Source organism: Mandrillus leucophaeus, unplaced genomic scaffold (genome assembly GCF_000951045.1).
Source record: "Mandrillus leucophaeus isolate KB7577 unplaced genomic scaffold, Mleu.le_1.0 Scaffold41, whole genome shotgun sequence".
NCBI lineage: Eukaryota > Metazoa > Chordata > Mammalia > Primates > Cercopithecidae > Mandrillus > Mandrillus leucophaeus.
This window is the reverse complement of record NW_012104365.1, coordinates 844337-866265: the sequence shown is the minus strand read 5'-3', so window position 1 is coordinate 866265 and position 21929 is coordinate 844337. Positions and strand designations below refer to the sequence as shown.

At 49.0% G+C, this 21929-nt stretch overlaps 1 protein-coding gene across 1 annotated transcript in view; it reads right to left on the bottom strand.

Annotated features, from left to right (window-relative positions):
* The window catches only part of ZNF831 (zinc finger protein 831), a 73410-nt gene extending 52706 nt beyond the window's left edge, over nucleotides 1–20704 (bottom strand). Inside the window, exons 1-3 of the mRNA XM_011992325.1 lie at nucleotides 16988–20704; nucleotides 15741–15877; nucleotides 4610–4761 (exon numbers count right to left, since the gene is read on the bottom strand). Of these exons, the coding sequence (XP_011847715.1) occupies nucleotides 4610–4761; nucleotides 15741–15877; nucleotides 16988–20704 (4006 nt within the window). The remainder of the gene's footprint in view (nucleotides 1–4609; nucleotides 4762–15740; nucleotides 15878–16987) is intronic.
* Between the last annotated feature and the right edge of the window lie 1225 nt (nucleotides 20705–21929).

The window sequence follows — 21929 nt, the reverse complement described above, 5'->3', positions numbered from 1 at the left end:
TGCCATGGAAAACAGGTCATCTCTCCTCAGAAAGAAAAAAACACAGGCACACTCACAAGCACACCCATGTACACGCGCGCGCACGCACACACACACACACACAAGGTCAGCTCCCTCACCGAGGACCCAGCTCTGATCTCTCCATCCGGGACGTGCCAGGTCAAAGGAGACTCGAGAAAGTTGTTTGTAAGCAGTGGACCGCCAGGCTCAGCTCTGGGTTCCTTTGAAGTGACAGTGCTTTGTCTTCAAACACCCAGTGCTCTCAGAGTGCCTGTCACTCCACTGTGAAATATTGGTATTGGCTAGGGCTGGTAATAAAACCCCTGTGCCCCTTTGATTTCCAGTGGTATTTATTTTAAAGCATTCTTCCACCCTCCGACTCCATGGTGTCCATCATGATCTGTCAAGTCCGGCTTGCTGGTTTGCCCTACCAGCCTTCCCGGTCCCCTCTCTGACACTTCAATAAGGAGCAGTTGGTGATTGATATTCTCTGGGCTGGGGCTTCTACCACGTCCTGCAGCTCACAGCTGCCCTGCAATGGACATCCTCTACATCCTTCCTAATTGCTGGAGAGGAGGGCCTCTGAAAATGGGAGCCAGGGCCCTAGGCCCCTGGTTCAACTTGATGCTCAAATAACAAACATGAAAGCATAGACATTTGTCACCATTCCAGGCTATTCCTGGGGCCTTATTACCTATGTAAGGGGATGGGGTGGTAGAGCTGTGTTCCCAGCAGGAATCTGAGCTATGGAAAGCCGCTTGTTTCTTAGATCTATATTCAGGTTTTGTTTCTGAATTTTTTTTTCCTTGGATTTGGTTTTATTCACCATTCATTGGTGCCCCCAGTTTGCTCTTGGGATTTAAGTGTGAAGAAAGCAATGCAATGCTGATGTTGAAACAGGATGTGTATGGAAGTGGGATTTCCCCTGCATGGAGGGAGCTCAGGATCTCTGGGATTCCTCCATTAGTCCATGGGGTGAGTGTGCAGGACCCTTCCCTGACACTGAAGGGAAGGGGTGAAAGGGCTTTTCATTCTGGGCTTTCTGCTCACACCAAGGCCCCCAGGGTCACCATGAGCATGCAGGGTAAGCTGCAGATGAGGCAGGGGCGCCTGCTTCCATGGAGCATGTTGGGAACTGTGTCCCCTGTGGAGGGGGAGAGAGGAGCAGGTGTCCCTGCTGCAGCTGACACAGTCTCATGCTCAGGGCCAGCGTGTGAGCCGGACAAGTCAGGCCACAGCCAGATTTCAGCTCCAACAAACACCATCCACATACATGGCAGCCCCGTCAAGCCCCATCCCACCAGCCACTGGGCTTTTTTCCTGAAGGGAAGCCAGTGGGCCCCATAGCTATCAGCATGGAGGCTACCCGTGGTCACTTGGACAACTGTTCCCCCAAGTGTGGAGCATGTCCTGCTGGCAGTGGCCGGGGCAATTCTGTTTGAATTGTATTAGGTTTACAATAGAACTTTCCTGCAAAAATGGTTTACAAACAATGAGAGCCCAGATTATGTGCATTCTTGTGCACTGAGTATCCATGTGTGTCCCTGCCTTTTTTGTTTACAAACACATTTTAAGGTCACTTCTGTTGGTTCAGAGATAGGATAAAACCTGTAAGGATGGTTGAATAATGGCCCTCAGGTCCTAGTCCATGGAACCTGTGGATGGTTATGACCTGAGTTAGAAAAGGGTCTCAGAAGCAGTAATCAAATGAAGGGTCTCGAAATGAGATAAGCCCATGTTTAGTGAGGCCCCTAAATCCAATGACAAGTGTCCTTATAAGAGAAAGACAGAAGAAGATATGACCCACAGTGACACAGGGAGAAGTCCACATGAAGATGTAGGCAGAGGCCACAAGATGTAGCTCAGGCCACAAACCAAGGAAATAGTTGGAGGCCCCAGAAGCCAAAAGAGGCCAGGAAGGATCATCCCCTAGAAAGTCCAGAGGGAGCATGAGCCTCTTGGCCTCCAAAACTGGGAGAGAATCCAGTTTTATTGTTCAAAGCCACCACGTTTATGGCAATTTCTTACAACTACCTTAGGAAACTGATACAGGTGACACCCAACTGGAGACACTGTCATCAATAGCGGTCCCACGTCTTCGGGCGGCCCAGCATGCACCCAGCCCACCTACACTCTATCTGACCTTCCCATGTTCCCTCTTCCTGACCCTGAGCCTTTATCCACTCAATCCCCAGTCCAGAAAGCCTCTGTCTGTTTTCCCTACATCCAGATTTCCAAAAGAACCACCATCTTTCCAGAAAGAGCCTCCTTTTTGTGTTTCCCCCCCACCACCCCCGCCCAACACTAATGAGATGACCTCGTCCTCTGCTGAACAACAAGAAAACACTCATTACCCACGTGCACACTCATGGGCACTCAGCATGTGCTAACTGTCGTGCACCTGTGTTTATAATGCTGAGCGTATGATGATACTTGGCCATCTGTGCTGGAGTCTGCAAGGCGTTGCTGCACCTTGAATCTCACACTGACAGACCATCAACATCCTAGACAGACAGACAGGAGATGTCCCGGGGAAGCAAACTGATCTGCCAATGTCATTCCCAGTGGCATTTGAGCTAAGGGTGGTCAGTGGGTCAGTCTGTCTGTCTTTGTCCTGTACCACATTTATCGAGAGCAGGGGTCGCCTTTGTTCCCCTCCCTGTCACAGTGCCTAGTCCAATGCCTGGGAAGCTAAGCAGGGAGGCTGACGGGGAGTTCCAGGAGCAGCTCCATTTGGCTGTCCTTAAGGTGCTGGGAAGAGAGCTGGTCGTAAGCTCCTCCATGGGGGCAACTGGCAGAGCTCTGGCTGATTTTGTTGGATTCTACCAATGACCATCAGAACCTCCTAGGTAGAGGAGCTACCAGCTGTCTGCCAGCATCTCAGCAGGGGTTCCATCCAAGCTCTACTCCATAAAGGAAAATTCGAGAACTGGAGCTGATGGGGGCAAAAGTGAGGGAAGAGTCCATGGGAACAGGGAACGAGGAGTCAACCAGCAAGTACCATGACCCCCGGGAGCTCACTTTGCACTTGTAGTTCCCACATCTCTGGAAGTCACCCACACACACACAATTCTGTGCACAATTCCCAGGTGCCCTGAGTTGGCACTTCAGAGGGGGTTGGGCTGGCCCTGGATTCCCGGCTGTGGGTTATACATTGGAAAACTCTTAAGGAGAGAGGAGGGGCATCCACAGGGCACCTGGAGAGCACAGAGGTGACATCAATGGCCCCTGTGGCTGTCACAAGAAGGCCCAATGATAAAGCAGAAAGCTGCACGGCTCCCTGGCCTTTGCATGGGGGAGCACACCCTCTTGTCCTGGTGGTACAGACCAGCATTTAGCCCTGAGATGCCCTCCATGGGGCGTGGCAGCATCAAGCACAGCCCAATGGGCAATTCCGCTGGATATAGAGGAGGGAGATGGAGGTGCGGATGAGAGCCACAGATGAGGAACAGAGCTCAGAGCCAGTTCCCTGATAGAATTTCCACCTACCCACCCCCCTGCATCCCAGCCTCTCCCACATGGGGCTTGACCCTTGACCTTCCTTAACAAAAACAACCTTTCCTCTTCAACAACTGGCCCCAACTGTAAGATGAATTCCTGCCTGGATTTAAATTCTCTCTGGGAAGCAAGACTAGTCCTTGTCCTTGCCTACCCTGGAGGCCTTTGGGGGTTGGGGAGCAGAGGTGTGGGGAGAGCACTCAAGTGCCATCTGTCTGTAGGGGGCACTGGAGCTACACAAAGGTGGAGGCAGAGTTGCCCCAGCAAAGGATCCCCTAGGGCCAAAGACCTCAAGCATGAGAAAAAGCCCAGGGTTAGCCCTTGAGCCAAACAGACAACAATGAACCACAGAAGGATGGTAATTCAGGCACTGCTGGCCAGATGGGACCCTGCAGCCTTTCCCACAGGGTATTCATTTTTCCCAATCAACAATCAAGCAAGGCTAAGGCTGAGCTCCTTAATGCTGGGGAGAGGGGAGAAAGGGAGAGGAAATTGAGGTCCAGAGAAGCTGAGCCATTTGCCCCGGTTGCCCAGTGATTGCAGCTTAAAATAGCCATTTTTTCCAGGAAGCAGCCCCACTTGGTTTGCCCTTTATTTATTTCCGAGCATGGTGAAGAGTGTGCCTCTTACCACTCCACATGTAAGCAATGTACCCTGCAGTTTCACAGAACTACTCATCCTTCTACTTCACATGGGCTCTCAAGCCCATCCACAGACCCACTTTAGCTTTACAATAGCCCTGCAGAGAGAACTAAACAAGCTTTCTTTTTAGAGATGGTGAAAGCAGAGGCACCAAGAGCTGTGATTCATGTTCTCCTGGGTCCCAGAGGGAAGCTGCACCTGGTTCAGAGCTTGGCACAGGTGGCCAATACTCAAGGATGTTGATGACTTCTCAATATTGAATTCTCTGTCTTCTACCGCACGCCCTCCCCACTAGTTTAGGGTCACTTTGATTGTCTCATAGACGTCACGCCTCTGTTACTCTCCCTTTTGGGCCTGACCCTTGAGGCACTTGGGGCTGACTCCTGCCCATCCCGAATCCCCAGTGTCTATGCCTTGGGTGGGTGCCTTCGAGTGCCCAGTCTGGATGTACCTCCAAAGAGAGCATTACCTGCTATTTCTGAAGAGGTCTGTCCAGGGGTCCTGCATGGCTTCACTCCCTCGAGGTGGGGAGGGTGGCGGCTTCTTCTTCGCACCCAGGTTGGTGTGCGAAGTCTACTGGCTCTCAGCTGAACACAGCTCTGCAAGAAATTCCTTTTGTACCTGTAGAAGAGAGAAGCACACTTGCAGCAACCAGCCTGAAGAGCACATGCCTGGAAAAATCTGGAAAGTCCCTGCGGGGTGCCCAGGAGAACATGGGGCTCAACCGCTAACTAGCTGGTCAGCTCTGAGCAACTCCCGATCCCTCCATACCTCATCCCCCACCTCTCCAGGACAATGCGCCTAGCTTCAGAGGTTGTTGTAGGAACTAAATAAGGTGGTCACAAAATGCTTCCCAGGATGCTAACTCATAGCAAGGGCTTAGTCAAGGATAGTTGCTGCAATTAGGTTTTAAGCTATGTGGTCTTGACTACTTGGTTCACAGACTGTCCAACAGATTATTCTTCAATGATGGAAATGTTCTGTAATCTGTATTGACAAATACGGTAGCCATTAGGCCCATGTAGCTATTGTGCATTTGAAATGTAGTTAGCGTGTCTGAGAAACTGAGTTTTAAATTGTATTTCACTTTAATGAATTCGAATAGCCACATGTGGCTAGTGACCACCGTATTGGATAGTATTCTTCGTAGACCTTCCATCTGGAGGAGACCTACGGAATCATCTGATTTATTTATCTTCAAAACAAAGTATTCACATCTCAGAGGGAAGGCATGATGACAGTAGAGAAAACATACTAGAGCTTCTATTTACATTTATTTTCATCTAGTCTTATTTCTATTGTTTCATGTCATTTCTTATTTCTATTGTTTCATGTTATAGAGTAGAATATATGTATAATTTGTAAATGAACAAATACACATTTAATAGAGTGCAGGCTATAAATTATTTTACTAATAGGAATATGCAACCACAAACAGGCCATCAATCTAGTCTAGCACCCCCATTATACAGGAGCAAGAATGAGACGAAAAGCCAGGCCTGTAATATGCCTTAAGCTCTTTTAGAAGATCTTTGCACTGCTTCTAACTGCCTGGTCAAGCCACAAGTAATCCCTTCCCTTTACAAGCCTCAGTTTACAATATTTCTACTCCACAGTGCTCCTCAGAACTGGCTATTTTCCTTTCTCATTTATCTGAGCCACTGCCAAGATCCAGCCGCAGTCCCGTAATCACCAGGGCTGCTCACAGAATTTTAAATAAGATCTGCAGAATGCAGTATCCTCTTGGGCGCTGGTTTTTCCTGGCAGCAACAATGAGAAAGTGACATTTTGTTCATCTTTTCTGGCCTCTGTGTTTCGGAGAAGCTCCCCTCATCTGGGCATGATTGCCTCCCCTGCCTGGGGCAGGAGCTGTTATTCCCAGGGGGCGGTTGTGGGGTTTGGGGGGGCGGTGGTGGCTGGTTTGTTCTTTGATGCAGTTGTCAAGACCACAGGTTCCTGAAAGAGCTATCTGAGCCAGGGTGGGGACCGACAAACCCCTGAACCAAATCCTGCAGGGCCTGGGTGGAGAGAGATTTCAAAGTGCAGAGACAAAAGGAGGAAGGAAGGGGTGGCACATGGAGAGAATTCTTCTACCTGCTGCTGGGTCACCTTTGCACGAGTCAGTGGGTGGCTGCCACACACTTGCAGGTGTTAAGAACGGCACAGTTTGAACTGCAGGGAGGTTTTACTTTTAGAAAATTAGGAAACCGGGATCTTTCTACTCAAGCAAAATAATGAGGAGAGAGCTAGGAAAGGCCCAGCCTCTGAATTCACACTTCATCAAGGTGGAATTTCAACCCTTTTGTCTTCGAGAAGAGCCCAAGTGGACCTTGGCAATGTCTTCAAAGGACTGTTTAGTTTAGTCATGGGCAGGGTAGGTTTCTGTCTTTCCTGGCTCTCCCAGAACGTTCTGTGTGCAGCCCCTCCTGGAGAAGCAGCATCCTGGCTTAGGAAGGTTTTGCAAGCTCATCTCCACCACCAGCCATGCAAGGCCCCTCAAGGTGTGGCTAGTGCTGTTGGGGCCCCATCCAGGAGACTTTCGCCAGGCTGCACCACCACACCCGGCTGTGAGGGTGACGTGCTCCTCACCCCGCTGATACCTTCATCAGGCTCTCTCAGGGAGGGACAGTAGACCCAAGGACTGGGTCTGGCAGGTGTATGCAGCCCACGACACACACATTCCTTTCTGGGGCGAAACTATGAGATCTGACATGCTATTTCCCTCACTTTCCTCTCTTGACCCCACAGAGAACAAAGCAAAGAGAAGTGCAGTGGAGGTGTGGATGGCAGAGCCGCTGTATCCTGCTAAACAGGACCTGGGACTGCTGTCAAAGCTCTGGGGCTGTGGCCAACATGACAAAGAGTCTCAGCCACGTGTGGTGGGGGCCACATGCAGCAGAGGCCACGTGGACTCAGGGCCACATCTGTAGGCCTTTGTTTTTACCTCACTGCAGAGATTGTGTTCTCATTACTGAGAGTGCTATCTCATTGAATAAGTAAATTGTGTGATGACTAAAGTGAATAGACACATGGCTTAGACAGATAAACATCCACTCCATAAGGAAAAGCAGTAGCTACTAATAGAACTGCATTCTCAAACCCCAGGATTTTTTCTTCTCCACTCTCCCCTTCAATGACTAATGTATATTTTAGGGTTTTACAGGGTGCCCTTTTCACATACAACCCGCAATCTTCTCCTTGCTCATTTCCATTCACTTGGGGCTTCACAATTCATTGTTCCGTTTGTTGGAAGCTTCCTAGGAACAAGTCTCTGAGTGTTTCATGCTTCATACAGCACGGTACACAGCTACAAATTAATCAATAAAATCCAATTCCATGGTCCTGCGCTTGCTTTGGGCAAGGCGGGGAGGTATTTTGTGAGCGCTCCGGATCTCTATGCCTCTAGTTTAATGTCAGGGCAATTAGTCTTCTGAGTATGAATTTTCTGCGTTTTTCCATTTCCACTCTGAAAGTGGATCCTGCATTTTCTAATCTCTCTCCTTTAACTCATGTAGTTTTGTTAATGAAAACAACCGTTTTCATTACAGTGTGGTATTTGTAGTTGGCAAAAAACATAGAGATGAATGAAAGCAGAATGAAAGGCCCTGAAAGAAACTTCAAGTATAAACAAGAAGTTAAAATTTAACATGTAAGTGGCCAAAAGTGCATTAATGGAGGGGTCTGCTTGATTTTTACGGAAAGGTGCAGCTAATAAATATTTTAGGCTTTGTATGCCACAGACAATCTGTGCCACATATTCTTCTTCTGTTTTTATATGGATAAGCTTTTAAAAATAGACAAACCAAGCCAGGCGTGGTGGTGCGTGCCTGTACTCCCAGCTACTCCAGAAGCTGAGGCAGGAAGACCACTGAGGCCAGGAGTGTGAGACTGTGGTGCGCTATGATCACACCTGTGAATAGCCACGGCCCTGCAGCCTGGGCAACATACTGAGACCCTGTTGATCAAATATATATATGTATAAATAATGTGCTGCTCATGGTTAAAGTAAGTTAAAAACCATATTTAACCCATGGTCCATAGTTGTCTTTATAAACAAAAATAGAAATAAATATTTCTCTATATATGAATTCATATAAGAAGAAAATATAAGAGAACATATCTGCATATTTTTGAAAGTAGGAAATTGAGACTAAAGAAATATTTCTTAGATATACCAAAAAGTAATAACCATAAAGGAAAAGACAGCCCCATTTGACTACATCAAAATTTACAAATTCTTAATGAAAAAACCATGATTATCAAGTTTAAAAAATAAGAACTCCATTTCCAACAGCACAGTGGACTCAATACTCTGACTGATTACCACCAAACTTATCCTTATACTGAAAATAATTAAAAATGCAGCATAAAATGTAAAAATTTTTTAAACTTACATTTAAATTTATTTATGTTCTGATTAAAAGGTAAGAAATAGTTCAAAGGCAAAAACCAAGTGAGAGCTGCACCCTGGAAAAGTGAGACTGCTTTCACTTCAAGGAATCTGCCAAACCAGGTGAGGATGACCTTCCCATTTTCGTGCTCTGGTGCAGTTGAGGGTACAGGACTCAAAGCCCAGAATGTTCTTCAGTGAGAGGCAAGTGGAAGACCCAACGTCCCTTCCTGCATAAAGCTGAGACCTCTGAAAGGCATACTTTCAATATGTGGGTGAATTAGAATTAAATACTCAGTACCCCCACCACCTGCCCAGGGAACATAACAACAAACAAACGAGCACCCCCAGGCACCCAGGGGAAGCAAAACAAATATTTATTGGAGGAATCCACCTTCAACCCACATCTCAAAGTTCCAAAAATATCAACTAACTGTCAAAAATTTTAACACAAACAAGGAAATAAGTTAACATATGTGACAGCAAATATATAAAACAGAGTCAGATGTGCCAAGACTTCATATGTTGTCATTGACAGATGCAAAACATTAGATGTGTTTTTTTTTTTAAAAAAAAAAAAAAAAGGGTTGAAAATCAGAGTCAAGGGCAAGAGACTATAAAAGTGATCAAGCAAATCAGAAAAATAATTAAATAAAACTTTTTGGAAATAAAATATAATTCACATAAATAATTAAATTTAAAATTTAGCAGACCAATAAAAGTAGGGGAGATCAACTAAGAGGCACTGCAATAGGCGGGGGACTTCTGACCAAGACTTTACAAAAGTAACCAACTTTACCATCCCAAGTAAAAAACTGAATAAAGATACAAAACAATAGTGTTCAGGGCATTGGACATTGAGCAATAAGGGCAGTGATCCATGAAAGAAGAGAAACAGATGAGGTAAGCCTGATGACACCTCAACTTATTGATGAAGAAATTTTCCAGGTCTGGAACCATTTGTTGAAAAGACTATACTTTTTCCACTGAATTTCCTTTGAGCCTGTATGAAAAATCAATTGACTACAGCATGGTCTATTTCTGTATTCTCTATTTTGCTCTACTGATCTGTGTATCCATTTTGATGCAAATACCACACTCTTTGGCATACCTTAGCTTTATAGTAGGTCTTAGAGTCAAGAGGCGTAATCAAGTCTGCGTGGTATTTGCATTGAAAGAGACAAATAGATCAACAAATGATGCTGGAACAACCAGATAAGATATCCACCGGCAAAATAAGAACTTTGATCCATACATCACACCATATGTAAACATTAAGTGGAAATGTATTATAAACCTAAATATAAAACTTAAAGGTATAAAACTTTAGAGAAAAAATTAGAAGAAAAGCTTTGAAGCTCTGTTAAGGCACGCTTTTCTAAGCTATGACACTAAAAACATAATCAACAAAAAAAGGTACATTAAATTTCATCAAAGTGAAAGACAGTTGCTTTTTAAAAGATGCTACTAAAAGAAAAGAAAGATAAGCCACAGACTGAAAGAAAATATTTACAAATCACATTTCTGATAAGGAACTTATAATCAGAATATATAAAAAAATTCTCAAAACTCAATAAGAAAACAACCCATTTTTGATGAGCAAAAGATTTGAGGAGACACTTGGCCAAAGAAGATATACAAACACTAAATAAGCACATAAAAAAAGACGCTGGATATCATCACTTGTTAGGGAAATGCAAATTCAAACTATAAAGAGATACCACTACACAACTATTCAAATGACTAAAACTAAAAAGAATTACCACACCAAGTGTTGGCAATAATGTAGAGAAATGGAACTCTCATACACTGATAGTGGAGATGTAAAATGATACAACCACTTTGGAAAACAATTTGGCAGCTTCTTAAAAAGTTAATAATACATCTACCATATGGTCCAGGCTTTTCACCTCTAGATATTTTCCCAAGACAATTTAAAGCATATGTCCATCCAAAGGCTTGCAGACGAATAATTGTAGTCATTTTATTTGTAATAGCCCCAAACTGAAACAAACCAAATGTCTATCAACAGGTGCACTTATATACAAATTGTGACATACTCACTCAATTGCATACTAGTTAGCAATAAAGAGGAATGTGTTATTGATAAACACAACATGGATGAACCGCAAAATAGTAATGCTAACTGAATAAAGCCAGGCAAAAAAAAAAAAGAGAGCGCATACATTGTATGATTCTGTTTCTACAAAATTCTAGAAAAAGCAAACTATCCCTATGTGACAGAAGGCACATCAGTGGTTACCTGGGGACGGAAGGACTTCAGGATGGGCAGAAAGGAGGAATTACAAAGGGACAGGAGGAAACTTTTGGACTTGACAGATACGCTCATGATCCTGGTTATATTGCTTCACAGGTATATACATATGTCAAAATTTATTTAATTGTATGTTTTAAATATGTGCAATTTATTAAAATTTAATTATACTTTAATAAAGCTTTACAAAAAATAACACAGTAGATTAAAAAACTGGTAAAATTTTAAAGACAGATTTGAACAAAGTATCCAGATTATAGCACAGAGAAACAAGGTTATTAAAAGTATTAAGAGACATGAAAGATAGAAAAGGCCTAATATATACTATATCAGTATTTCAGAAAGGAAGGAGAGGGAACAGGACAGAGGCAATATCTGAAGAATGATGGCTAAGAATTTTTTATAGAGAGACACCAATCCACAAGTCAAAATAGCCCTGTGGATTCCTAATGGAGCAAATAAAAAGCAACATACATCTATATATATCAAAGTAAAACTATGGAACACCAAAGGATAAAAGAAGATCTTAAAGTTAGCTTGAGACAAAAGACTTTCAAAAGACAGATGAGTAGCCTAACAACTGCCTTCTTTACCACAAAATGGAAGCTGACGGATAGTGCAACGATAGCTTTGATGTGCTGAGAAAATAACTGTCAACCTGGAATTGTGTACCCAGCAGACATATTTTTCAACATCAATGATGAAATAAATATATTTACAGAGTAATAAAAACTAAGAGAATTTTCTTCTCTAATAAAGGAAATTCTAAAGAATATGATTTAGGTAGAAGAAAATAATCCCAGAAGGAAGATCTGACATGCAGAAACAAATGAAAAGACAAGAGATGGGCAATTATGTGGGTACATATAAATAAATGGGCTTAAAAAGACAAGTAATAGGCTTGGAAACATATTTGCAGTATATATAACAGGCAAATAATACATACGAATCTAGGATATATATAGAATCCTATAAATTCTATTCATCACTTTAAAAATTTGATAACAAATATTAGGAAGCATATGAATGAAGGGCAAACTCTCACTCATGGATGAGACACTCTGTAGCAATCAGAATGAATAAATTTAATCAGTATGTCCTGACACGATGAGATCTTCAGAAACACCATGTTGACCTTAAAAATCAAGCTGAAGAATGATAAATAACTATGATACTTTTATATGTACTTTAAAGACACCAAACAATATTATATATTATTGGTGATTTGCAAAGTATGAAAACACAGATTGATACGATTTGTGCCAAATACATAAAACAACATAATCATCTTTTAAATTTTTCTTTTCTATGTATTGTTATATAATATTTAAGGTAATATTTTACTTAGAAGAGAACTTTATCATTCTCTGTGAGCTAAGGACTATAGAGCAACCTCTGCTACAGTATTTCATTTTCTGTAGAACATTAAAACAACTGAAAGTGGGAAAATGAATCAAGTACTAGGCTTCCTTCTTGAGGAGAGAACACAAGGGTTAGATGATAGATAGACCGAAGATAGACAGAGAGATAGAGAGATAGATATGTAAGTGGATGGGTGGGTGGGTAGGCAGATGGATGGATAAATATCTACAAACATATGTGTGTGGGTGGTTGGATAAACAGTGTGGTAGGCAGAGTAATACCTCCCCTCAAAGATGCCCATGCCTAGATCTCCATGCCCTCGTGGTGCTGATTCTTTTTCTGAGACAGGGGAGCCAGCCATGTGAGGAGCAAGAGGAGGAATGTGCAGGTGGAGGTAGAGGGACTAGCAGGTACAAAGGCCTTGAAGCTGAAATTAACTCAAAAGACAGTCATGAGCCAACAAAAGGATCAATGATAAACAAATCACGATCAACCAATAAATGTTTGTGGATATAAAAAGCTCAACAGCTTCCTTCTCATTTGACCCAGTCAGGAGCTCTTGGTTACAGCTCCAAGTCCTTGTTCAGACTCCTCCCTGTTCTGTAATGCCCCTGCCCCCCTCCTATGCCCATCCATGGGCTCTTGTTGTGATTTGTTGAGTGGAGAGGCTGTCTAGTCCCACAAGGCCAAAATTTGCGAACTCAAATCCTATAGGGGCCAGGCAGATAGCATAACTGAGAGAGGCTGGCCGAGGGTAAGACACTAAGGAGAGGTGAGCTACAGAGCGCAGAGGAGAGCACAGCTCTTTTTTTTTTTTTTTTTTTTTTTTTTTTGTTGAGACGGAGTCTCGCTCTGTCATCCAGGCTGGAGTGCAGTGACCGGATCTCAGCTCACTGCAAGCTCCGCCTCCCGGGTTTACGTCATTCTCCTGCTTCAGCCTCCCGAGTAGCTGGGACTACAGGCGCCCGCCACCTCGCCCGGCTAGTTTTTTGTATTTTTTTTTAGTAGAGATGGGGTTTCACTGTGTTAGCCAGGATGGTCTCGATCTCCTGACCTCGTGATCCGCCCGTCTCGGCCTCCCAAAGTGCTAGGATTACAGACTTGAGCCACCACGCCCGGCCAGGAGCACAGCTCTTACCCACAAGGTGTGGCCACTGCTCATCTCCAGCTGGCTGGTGCTATGTAAGGAGGCAGGCCCAGTGTCTTCAAAGCTTCCCATATTTCAAGAAAAGTTAGAAATCCAGATTTTTATGAGAAATCTTTACATCTAATTATGTGGCTGCTAAATGCCAAAAGTTTTAGAGCACTGGCCTAACAAGGGTCTTACATGCACTGTGTTTGGCCCAAGAGCTGCTAGTGGGTTTGCAAGGTGTCCTGGAGTGGTATCTCCACGCCTCCTGGGCTCTAGTCTGGGACCCTCAGCCTGGATAAGAAAGTTTTCTCGGCCACCTCCAGGTATGGGCACCAGGCGCACAACAGGTACATGGTAAATATTTTCAAATTAGTCAAGCTGAAGTCTTAGGAAAGTGGGAGCTGTTAATGAGGCAACTCATCCTCTCCCCTCTCCCTACATCTTTCCAACGATGCCTGGAGGCTTCAGGCTCATCAGCTGTCAGTCAGATGTAGTTGAGCACTTCCTCCATATTGGTGAGATACTGAGGAGGACCAACAACCACGAGCCAATGTCCTTTGGTTCCCAGAGCCCCGCATGCAGCTCCTCCACCTGGATGGCATGCATTCCCCTTTCCTCCAAGAGCAGACTCGAATTTTCCTTTGGAAGACTGTCCTTCCCACAGCACCAAGTTTGGGCCAGGGCTGATGATAAGGCTTGGAGGCCCCATTACACAGGCAGGCAGACCTTCTTTTGTTCAGACTACCTTGAGTCAGGCTTCTGTCTCAGGACCCTGAGTGATCCATGAGCAAGGAGGGACGCTAGAAAGGAAAGCCCCACTCCTCCAAGCCTGCTCTCAGAGCCACGCCAGCACCATCACCTGGCTGTGTCAGAAATGCAGAATCTCAGGCACTGCAAGAAAAATCTAGAAAACGCCAGGCCACGAGCGTGCCCAGGACAGGCTGGGGTGCACCAAGACAAGCCACTAGTTGGCACACAGGCTATGGAAGGAGACTGGCTGGTTCAAATCTGGGTCCTTGGGGAGGTTATCTAAGCTCTCTGTGTCTCCATTTCCTCGTGAGAAAAATAGGATAATAATACCATCCACATCGTGGGCGGTACTTTGTGGGATCGCCTGAAACGACGCACACCAGAAAGCACTTAGGGAAAGCCTGGCACACAGCAAGTGCCCCATAATGTTAGCTCTGAACACATGGTCCCGGAAGACCATTGATAGAGGCGGAAGGGGGAGCCAGAAGAGAAGAGGTCATCTCCAGCCACTGAGGGTCTGAGCAGCTACAGGGGATAGTTGGGAATTTGGATTGCCCCTTAAAGAATGTCCAGGTTTTGGAGAAATTACTGACAGGCTATGTGCAGTGGCTCACACCTGTAATCCCAGCACTTTGGGAGGCCAAGGCAAGAGGATTGCTTGAGGCCAGGAGTTCGAGCCCAGCCTGGGCAACATGGCAAAACCCCGTCTCTACTAAAAATACCAAAAAAAAAAAAAAAAAAATAGCTGGGCATGGTGGCCCATGCCTGTAACCCCAGCTACTCAGGAGGCTGAGCAGGCAAATCACTTGAACCCCTGAGGCAGAGGTTACAGTGAGCCGAGATTGTGCCACTGCACTCCAGCCTGGGCGACAGAGTGAAACTCGGTTTCAAAAAAGAAACAGAAAGGGGAAAAAAGGACTGACGGTCTAGAGGGAGAATGTTGACAGTTGAGGTGTGGAGTATAAATGCATCAGGGATCTGGGATTAGAATGTGGATTAGAGAATGCGGTGAGGGTGAAGGGCGAGCAGGAGAGAAGGAGATCACAGGGAAAATGATGGCAGAAAGAGGACAGGGGTTAGAGAATTTGCTTTTTAGCTTGTATGCAATGGGCAGCCTGAAGGGTTTTGAGCAAAGGAGAAAGACAATCCAAGAAAGACAATGAAAGAGTGGCAGGAAAATCCTCATGGCCGCCCGTTTGTTGGGGGTGGACATTTGCATATGCATACCGCAAAGAAAAGCCTGGAAGGGCACACTCCTGAATGCTCACGGTGATTATCTCTGCGTGGTGAGATTACTAGGATGTTTTATTGTCTTCTCTTTGCTCATCTGTATTGTCTAATTTTTCTGCAAAAGACTTTCATTGCTTGCATAATTAAAAAAGCAATAAAAGCTGTAAATAATTAACAGGCTCTCTCTTCCGGACTTAAGTTGAATGGATGTGTTTTCCACCCAGTTATTTCAAAGATTTGCTGGATTCCTGGCCTTAGAAAGGTGCCATCGAAAAATACACAGGCGGTGAGTTGTAAGGGGTGGGGGACTAACGGGGAAACAAATTCAGTCCTTTAATCATGAAACTCTAAACCCTAGCAAACAGGAACTCTTTCTCTGGAGCACACGGATACCTTTCAAATCCCATAGTAAATTCTTCTTGGGGTTTTGCGGAAATGACCGAGGTGGCCACTCACCCTACCTTTTAGGGTTGGTCCTCAGTTTTCTCTGCTTGCTGTTCCCATGAGACATCTTTGCCCTCCGAGGCAGGCCTTTCTTCCCTTCTGGCTCAGACACCTGGTGCTGGGACATCACCCCTGGGACTGTTGGGTAGGAGAACTGAAAACACCAAGCATGTTGGCATCACGTTACTCAAAGTCCTCATGATGAGGAAAACTCCAAAGGGTTCTCACTCTGCAGACAGGATGCCTGTCTATAGAAATCAAAGCGGAGATACTGCATCACTAAATGGCCTGAGCCCCTGCAAAGTTCAACCAGGCAAGGGCAGAGCATTCCTGGACAGAACCTCCTGAAACTCTGCCTGGGCTCGATCCACAGAGGAAAGCCTATGCCATCGGTGTTAACTGGAGGCCAAAGAAACACGGTGACCAGCCCCTTTACTCTCCCCTAAATCCACCTCCCCAGGAGCCCCCGCACCTCTGGGGCCCTCCTGATTAACCCACTACTCTCAAGATGAAAACAGCACTCCCCACAACTTTGGGTTCCACCTAGGGAAAGCTGAACAGCCTGCAAGACTCTGGTCTCCAGGCCTTTGTCACTGTCCACAAGGGTTAAATTACAGCTGAGCCTCCAGCACCTTCCTCAGTGGCCGTGGCCCAAGCCACCCCAGAGCAGGACTAAGCTCTCAGTCATCACAACCAGGTGTGTGAACTCCCTCTCAAGGTGGAGCTCGGCATTATCAGTTCATCACCAAGTGAGAACAGCTGTGAGCATCCACCACCTTCCCCCTTTTCTCTCTGCTCCCAGGAACCTGAGAGGGAGGTCTGAATCCAATCAACAGTAATTCCTTCTCCAGAACCCCCAGTATAATGACTCTCTCAATTATTGGGAGTCTCTGGTTTATAATCTTGGAATGATCCAGAGAGCTCACCTCCCTGTTGGAGTGTTTCATTTGACTTTTTGCTTCTGTTACCAGGAAGCTCAGTTAAATTTTACATGTGGTTATGAAGACTACCTCACCTAATGTCTCGAGGACAGTAATTCTTTCCTTTGGAATTTATGTTTTCCACAACTCTGTTAAGGTTCGCATTTGGGCCTTTATTCCTTCCTGCCATCTCTGTGGTATCCCCAGCCTGCCTCAGGAACAAGTGAGCAGTGAGCAGCAGATGCTACATGGGATGGCTTCAGACTTCCCTCCCACACGAGAGGTCCTGCGGGGTCACGACACACGCTCTCAACCCTGGGCCCTGGGGCAAAACCCAGCTTTACCTTGGACATCTGCGCCAGCCCTCCCTCTCCAGGGCTTGTCCAGGTCCATCCTCCACTGCTCCCAGGAGGGCCACTGGGACCCTCATCTCGGAGGCTGCTACCGGGAAAGTGCGCCGCCAAGTACACAGACGCCGCCCTTGCCTTCTGCTCCACGGGCAGAGGGACGCTGCGGCTCAGGCAACACCACGTGAGCCGCGGCTCAGCCTTCAGTGAGGGAAAGGGGTTGTGGGGGCTGTGGGGGCTGTGGCTCTGGGACGTCCCGGAGTGGGAAGACAGGGCCAGCTCTGGCCAGCCTGGGGACACACCCTGAGGCCGAGTGAGGGCAGTGAGGAAGGAGCTAGGCTGGAGGTGGGAACACGGGATGGGGCCCACCAGGGGCCCTGAAGAAGGATCTTCTGGGGCATTCTCAGGAGGCTCCCCCAGCTCCCAGTTGGGTACCCAGGGATTTGGGACATCCCCAGAGGGCCTGGTCCTTGCCAAAGTGCTGCCCATGCAGAGGCGATGGATACGGTGGCTGTCACCCTCCATGTCCTGAACTAAGTGTGCCTCACACATTGGAGTGGGCGGGGAGGAGGTGGCCTCCCTGGGAGCCCCGGGTGCTGAGATAGGCGACTCCCTGGCTGCTGGCCTGCTAGTGGCCATCCTGTCCCCCTTGTCCCCCCTCAACTGTGCCCCTTTTCTCCCATCCCGTGGCCTGGAAGAGCTGAGGTCCTCCAGGATGCTGTCCGCCTCACCTGGGGAGGGGCCTGAGGCTGGGCTGGGAGAAAGAGGGGTCCCCAGTGCTGACCCAACAAATGATGCCCGTTCCTCAGGCCACCCACTGCTGCAGAGAGAGTCCTGGCTGTGCCTGGGTCCCCGGGGAATGGGCAGTGGTGAGGGGGTCTCTGCCTGAGGTAACCTGAGGAGGTACTTCGGGGAAAAGGCATTGTCTGCCAGGGCAGAGAGGACTCTGGGAGCCTGAGGTGGGGTGGCCAGTGGGGGGTGCTCCCCAGGGGCTGGGACTGCAGGATGCAGTGGGGGAGCCTTGTCCCTTGGCCCCACCCTCTTCAGGGCAACAGAATCAGCAGCCAAGGAGGCTCCAGAGGACTCCAGAAGCTCGCCCCCCTGCCTGGCACTCTCCTTCGATCCCCCTGGCACCTCCCCGGGATCGGCGTCCTGCTTCTGGGATGACAAAGAGGCAGCCTGCACGGGCCTACCCGGGGTCTCTGCACCCACAGGCTCTGGTTGCTCCCAGCTGTGCAGGTCCTCCACTTTCAGCTTCTTCCTCTCCGAGGGGAGCTTGTCCTCCCCAGAGCCACTGCTGGGCCATCTCAGGACAGTCTGGGCCCACGGGCAGGTCTCCTGAACATCCCCCACACCTCGGGCGCCTCCTTCCAGCTTGGGGTCTGGCAAAACTGGCCTGGGGGCCTCTAGGTCACCCCCTTTGAGGGGGCCAGGTGCTGGGGTCAGCTGCCACCCCAGTTCCAGCCTCTCATTTGGAGAGACCAGGGGGCTCCGACTGCCTGAACAGGGACTGTCTCTGCCGCCCAGTGCAGGGGATGACACAGCCTCTTCCACCCTGGGTCGGTTCCTGTCTCCTATCCTGGCCACCGTCTCCCCATGCTTAGTGGGCTCAGTCACCAAGGAGGCCTCCGGGGCTGGCGGATCTCCCCAAGGCTCTGGCGTTGCCCCTGTGGATGTGTCCTCATGGACAGGGGTCCTCCTGTCTTGGGTGGGGACTGTGCCTGAGCTCCCTGCTGCCTCTTTCTGCAGAGGAAGGCCCAGTTCTGTCCCACTGCCCACTCCCACCTCCCTGGTTTTCTTGCCTCCATGGGGACTAGCTTTCATTTTCTGGTAGATCCTTTTGAATGTCTCATCCCCGTACACCTGCCACTTCTCCTGAGAGAACATCTTCAGCCTCCTCTGGCCACACTTCCTGCCGCCTGCTCTGCCCTTGCCGGCTACGGCCTCCCGCGCAGCAATTCTCTTTACATCTGTGTCCTCTGTGGGCACCGGGGCATCGCCAGTGGGGATGCCTGGCAGGTCCTCCACCGCGGCCTGTCTGACCAGGGCCCGGGGATGCCCACCAGGAACGTCAGTCGAGCTCAGTCCCGAGCGGCAGCCAAGGCGGGCTGGGCCGGGCCTGGGGCTCAGAGGCTTCTGCGTCCTGGGCCAGGGGTCCCGGGGCTCCAGCCATGTCCTGGAGCCCTCGATGAAGGGCAGCGAGTTGCTCCTGGTGATGGGGACACATTCCACGGTGGTGGAGAGCTGAGTGGGGACGGAGTGGAAGAACAGGGGCCGAGACTTGTCTGGGGGCGTCCAGGTGGAGCGCGCGGGGCCCAGGGCCCTCCTACGGCCCGGCTCCAGAGCGCGAATGTCAAAGTGGAAGGAGTCCTTGTAGGTATAGGGCGTGGGAAGGTCGATGCTGCCCTGTTTGGACAGCCCGGTCTTCCGGGGCCGCACGTTGTCCAGCTGCGCATCGTCCACCACCGCCTGGTTGTGGGAGATGAGCCGGGCGATGCGCTCCTCCAGCCGCTTCTTCTCCAGCTCCAGGCCGGCTCCTCGCGCCCCGGGCTCGGCCCCCGCGCCCCCTGGTCCCGGGCCCGGGCCGCCCTCCCCCTCGGACTCGGCGCTGTGCTCTGAGAGGCTGTGCAGGGGGCTGCAGGGCGCGGGCGGCTGCTCCGCGCTGTCTGAGCGTGACAGGTACCCCGAGTCGGTGCTCTCACACTTCCGCAGCCGGCCCTCCGGGGCCTTGGCATCCCAGGGCTTCTCAGCTGCTGTCGCCTGCTGCCGCTGCAGGGCGCACGGCTTCCCGACGGTGGGAGACTTCTGCTCCGGCAACTTGCGCCAGGGCTGTGTGCTGGCCGCGGGGAGCCCAGGTGACGCTGTGGGGGCAGAGTCCCAAGGAGCCTCTCTGTCGGCAAATGCGGACCCTGGACAGGGAGCAGCTTCGGTCTTCATATCCAGGTTCTTGGCAACTAGGGGCACGTGGGCACCTGGAGAAAGGGGTCTCTCCGAGGCCCCTTCGTGCATCTCCTGGCTCCGGCTCTCACCCCTGCCGTCTGTTCTGGGAGGCTCTCCGGCCTTGTCTCCTTCCTCCAGGAGGCCGCCCCCACCCGCCTCGGACTCCGAGGACAGCCGGGAGTTGTTGAGGTGTGTCTGCGTCCGCCTGTGCTTGTAGAGATTGCTCTGGGTCTTAAAGGCGATTCCACAGGTGGCGCACGGGAAGGGCCTCTCGCCCGTGTGGGATCGGATGTGCTTCTCCAGAACACTGGGCTTCAGGCAGTCGCGACCACAGTGTGGACAGAGGTACTTGCCAGCATTACGCACCTTGCCTGGGCTGCCCAGCGTGGGGCCCAGGCCGGGCGACAGGACAGGCAGAGTGCCCACGATGTTCACCGTCAGCGTAGGGGCCGCCGGCTTCCCCACCTGGGTGGGGCCAGGCCCTTCAGGCTGCAGCACAGGGCTAAGTATGAAGGGCACGTTGCCCCCATCCAGGCTGCCCGTCACCAGCGGGGCGCGTGGCTGGAGGCCCCCGGGAGGCACCGTGTGGTACAGTGGGATGGGCAGGGCCTTCAGGAACACAGTGGGGGCCAGGCCCTGCTCTGGCGGCAGAAGGACGGGGCCCAGGGTCAGGCGGGGTGAGGCCTGGCCACCTGGGGCCCCTGGAGGGCCAGGAGTGGGAGCTGGCTGGTCGCTCGGAGGAGGGGCAGGGCAGATGGGTTCTGGAACCTCCATTCCACATCATCTGGACGGCCCACGATGCTGGAGAACCTGCAGACAACAACCAGACTTTACCATGGGCACCTCTCCTCTCTCCTCATGCAGTAAATCTTCCCTACCCCGCACCAAGCACTTCACCACCCAACAGAAGCCTGACGATCGCCCTACGAATGTACTCTCATCCGAAAGGGAAAGCTGAGGCTCTGAGAGCAGAAGGAACTTGTCATGCAAGCGGACACGCGGCAAAGCGGGATTTGGACCCAGATCTGTCTGAATCCTGCCTCTTATTTAACATGCCATCTACGCAGGTCCATGGCAGGTTTGCCACCATCATTCCCTGGCACCAGCACAGTGCCACATGCAGAGACTCAGAAAATGTGCTGACTTCACGAAAAAGTCATGCAGCTTGTCAAGGTCTTCGGAGTTCACAGTGATTCCATGCATTTGCACAAATCCCTTTTCTTCTCTGGGACTGTTTCCAGATCTGCAAAATGGACAGGGAATCAGGGCCTTCCCACTCTGAGGTTCTGAGTCTCCGCTGCAGGATGAAGACAGTAAGAAAAAAAATTGACCCAAGGAAAGGCTTGCCAGATTTAGCAAACAAAAATCCAAGACTCCCAGTTCAGTTTGATACACAATGCATAGCTCTTTAGTGGGAGTATGTCCCAAATATTGCATGAGAATTACTTTTGGTATAAGTGTGTCCCAAATCTCACATGTGCCATGCTTATACTGAAACGCTGAGTGCTGCTTATCTGAAATTCAAATGTGGCTGGGCATCCTGTATTTGATCTGGTGACACCACCAGGAAAAGGAGCACTTCCTCAGCCTCAAGACAAGACTTAGATCTCTGCTTAAAAGTGGGGCTTCCAAAGCCCCTCCACATTGAGTTAGGACAAAACTGGTTCCCTCTAAGCCAGGAGGAGTAGCTTGGCAAATGCTAGGGGAGAGAGCAAGAGAGGTCCAGCTATGCTGTTCACATCACAAAGGAAAAGCCAGATGCAAGACGGAAATTCTGGACAGGCCCATGACTAGAGAATCAGGGGTCCCCAGATCCTTTTTCCACAGATACCCATTGCCAAGGAACTCCATAGGCACACTTCACCCATCCCCAGCTCCGTTCCCCAAGAAAACCACATTCCAGCCATTAGCAGCAAGCTGTTCTAAGCAGGGTGTGGTAGAAGTAGTAGCACGACTGGACATGGTGGCTCACGCCTGTAATCCCAGCACTTTGGGAGGC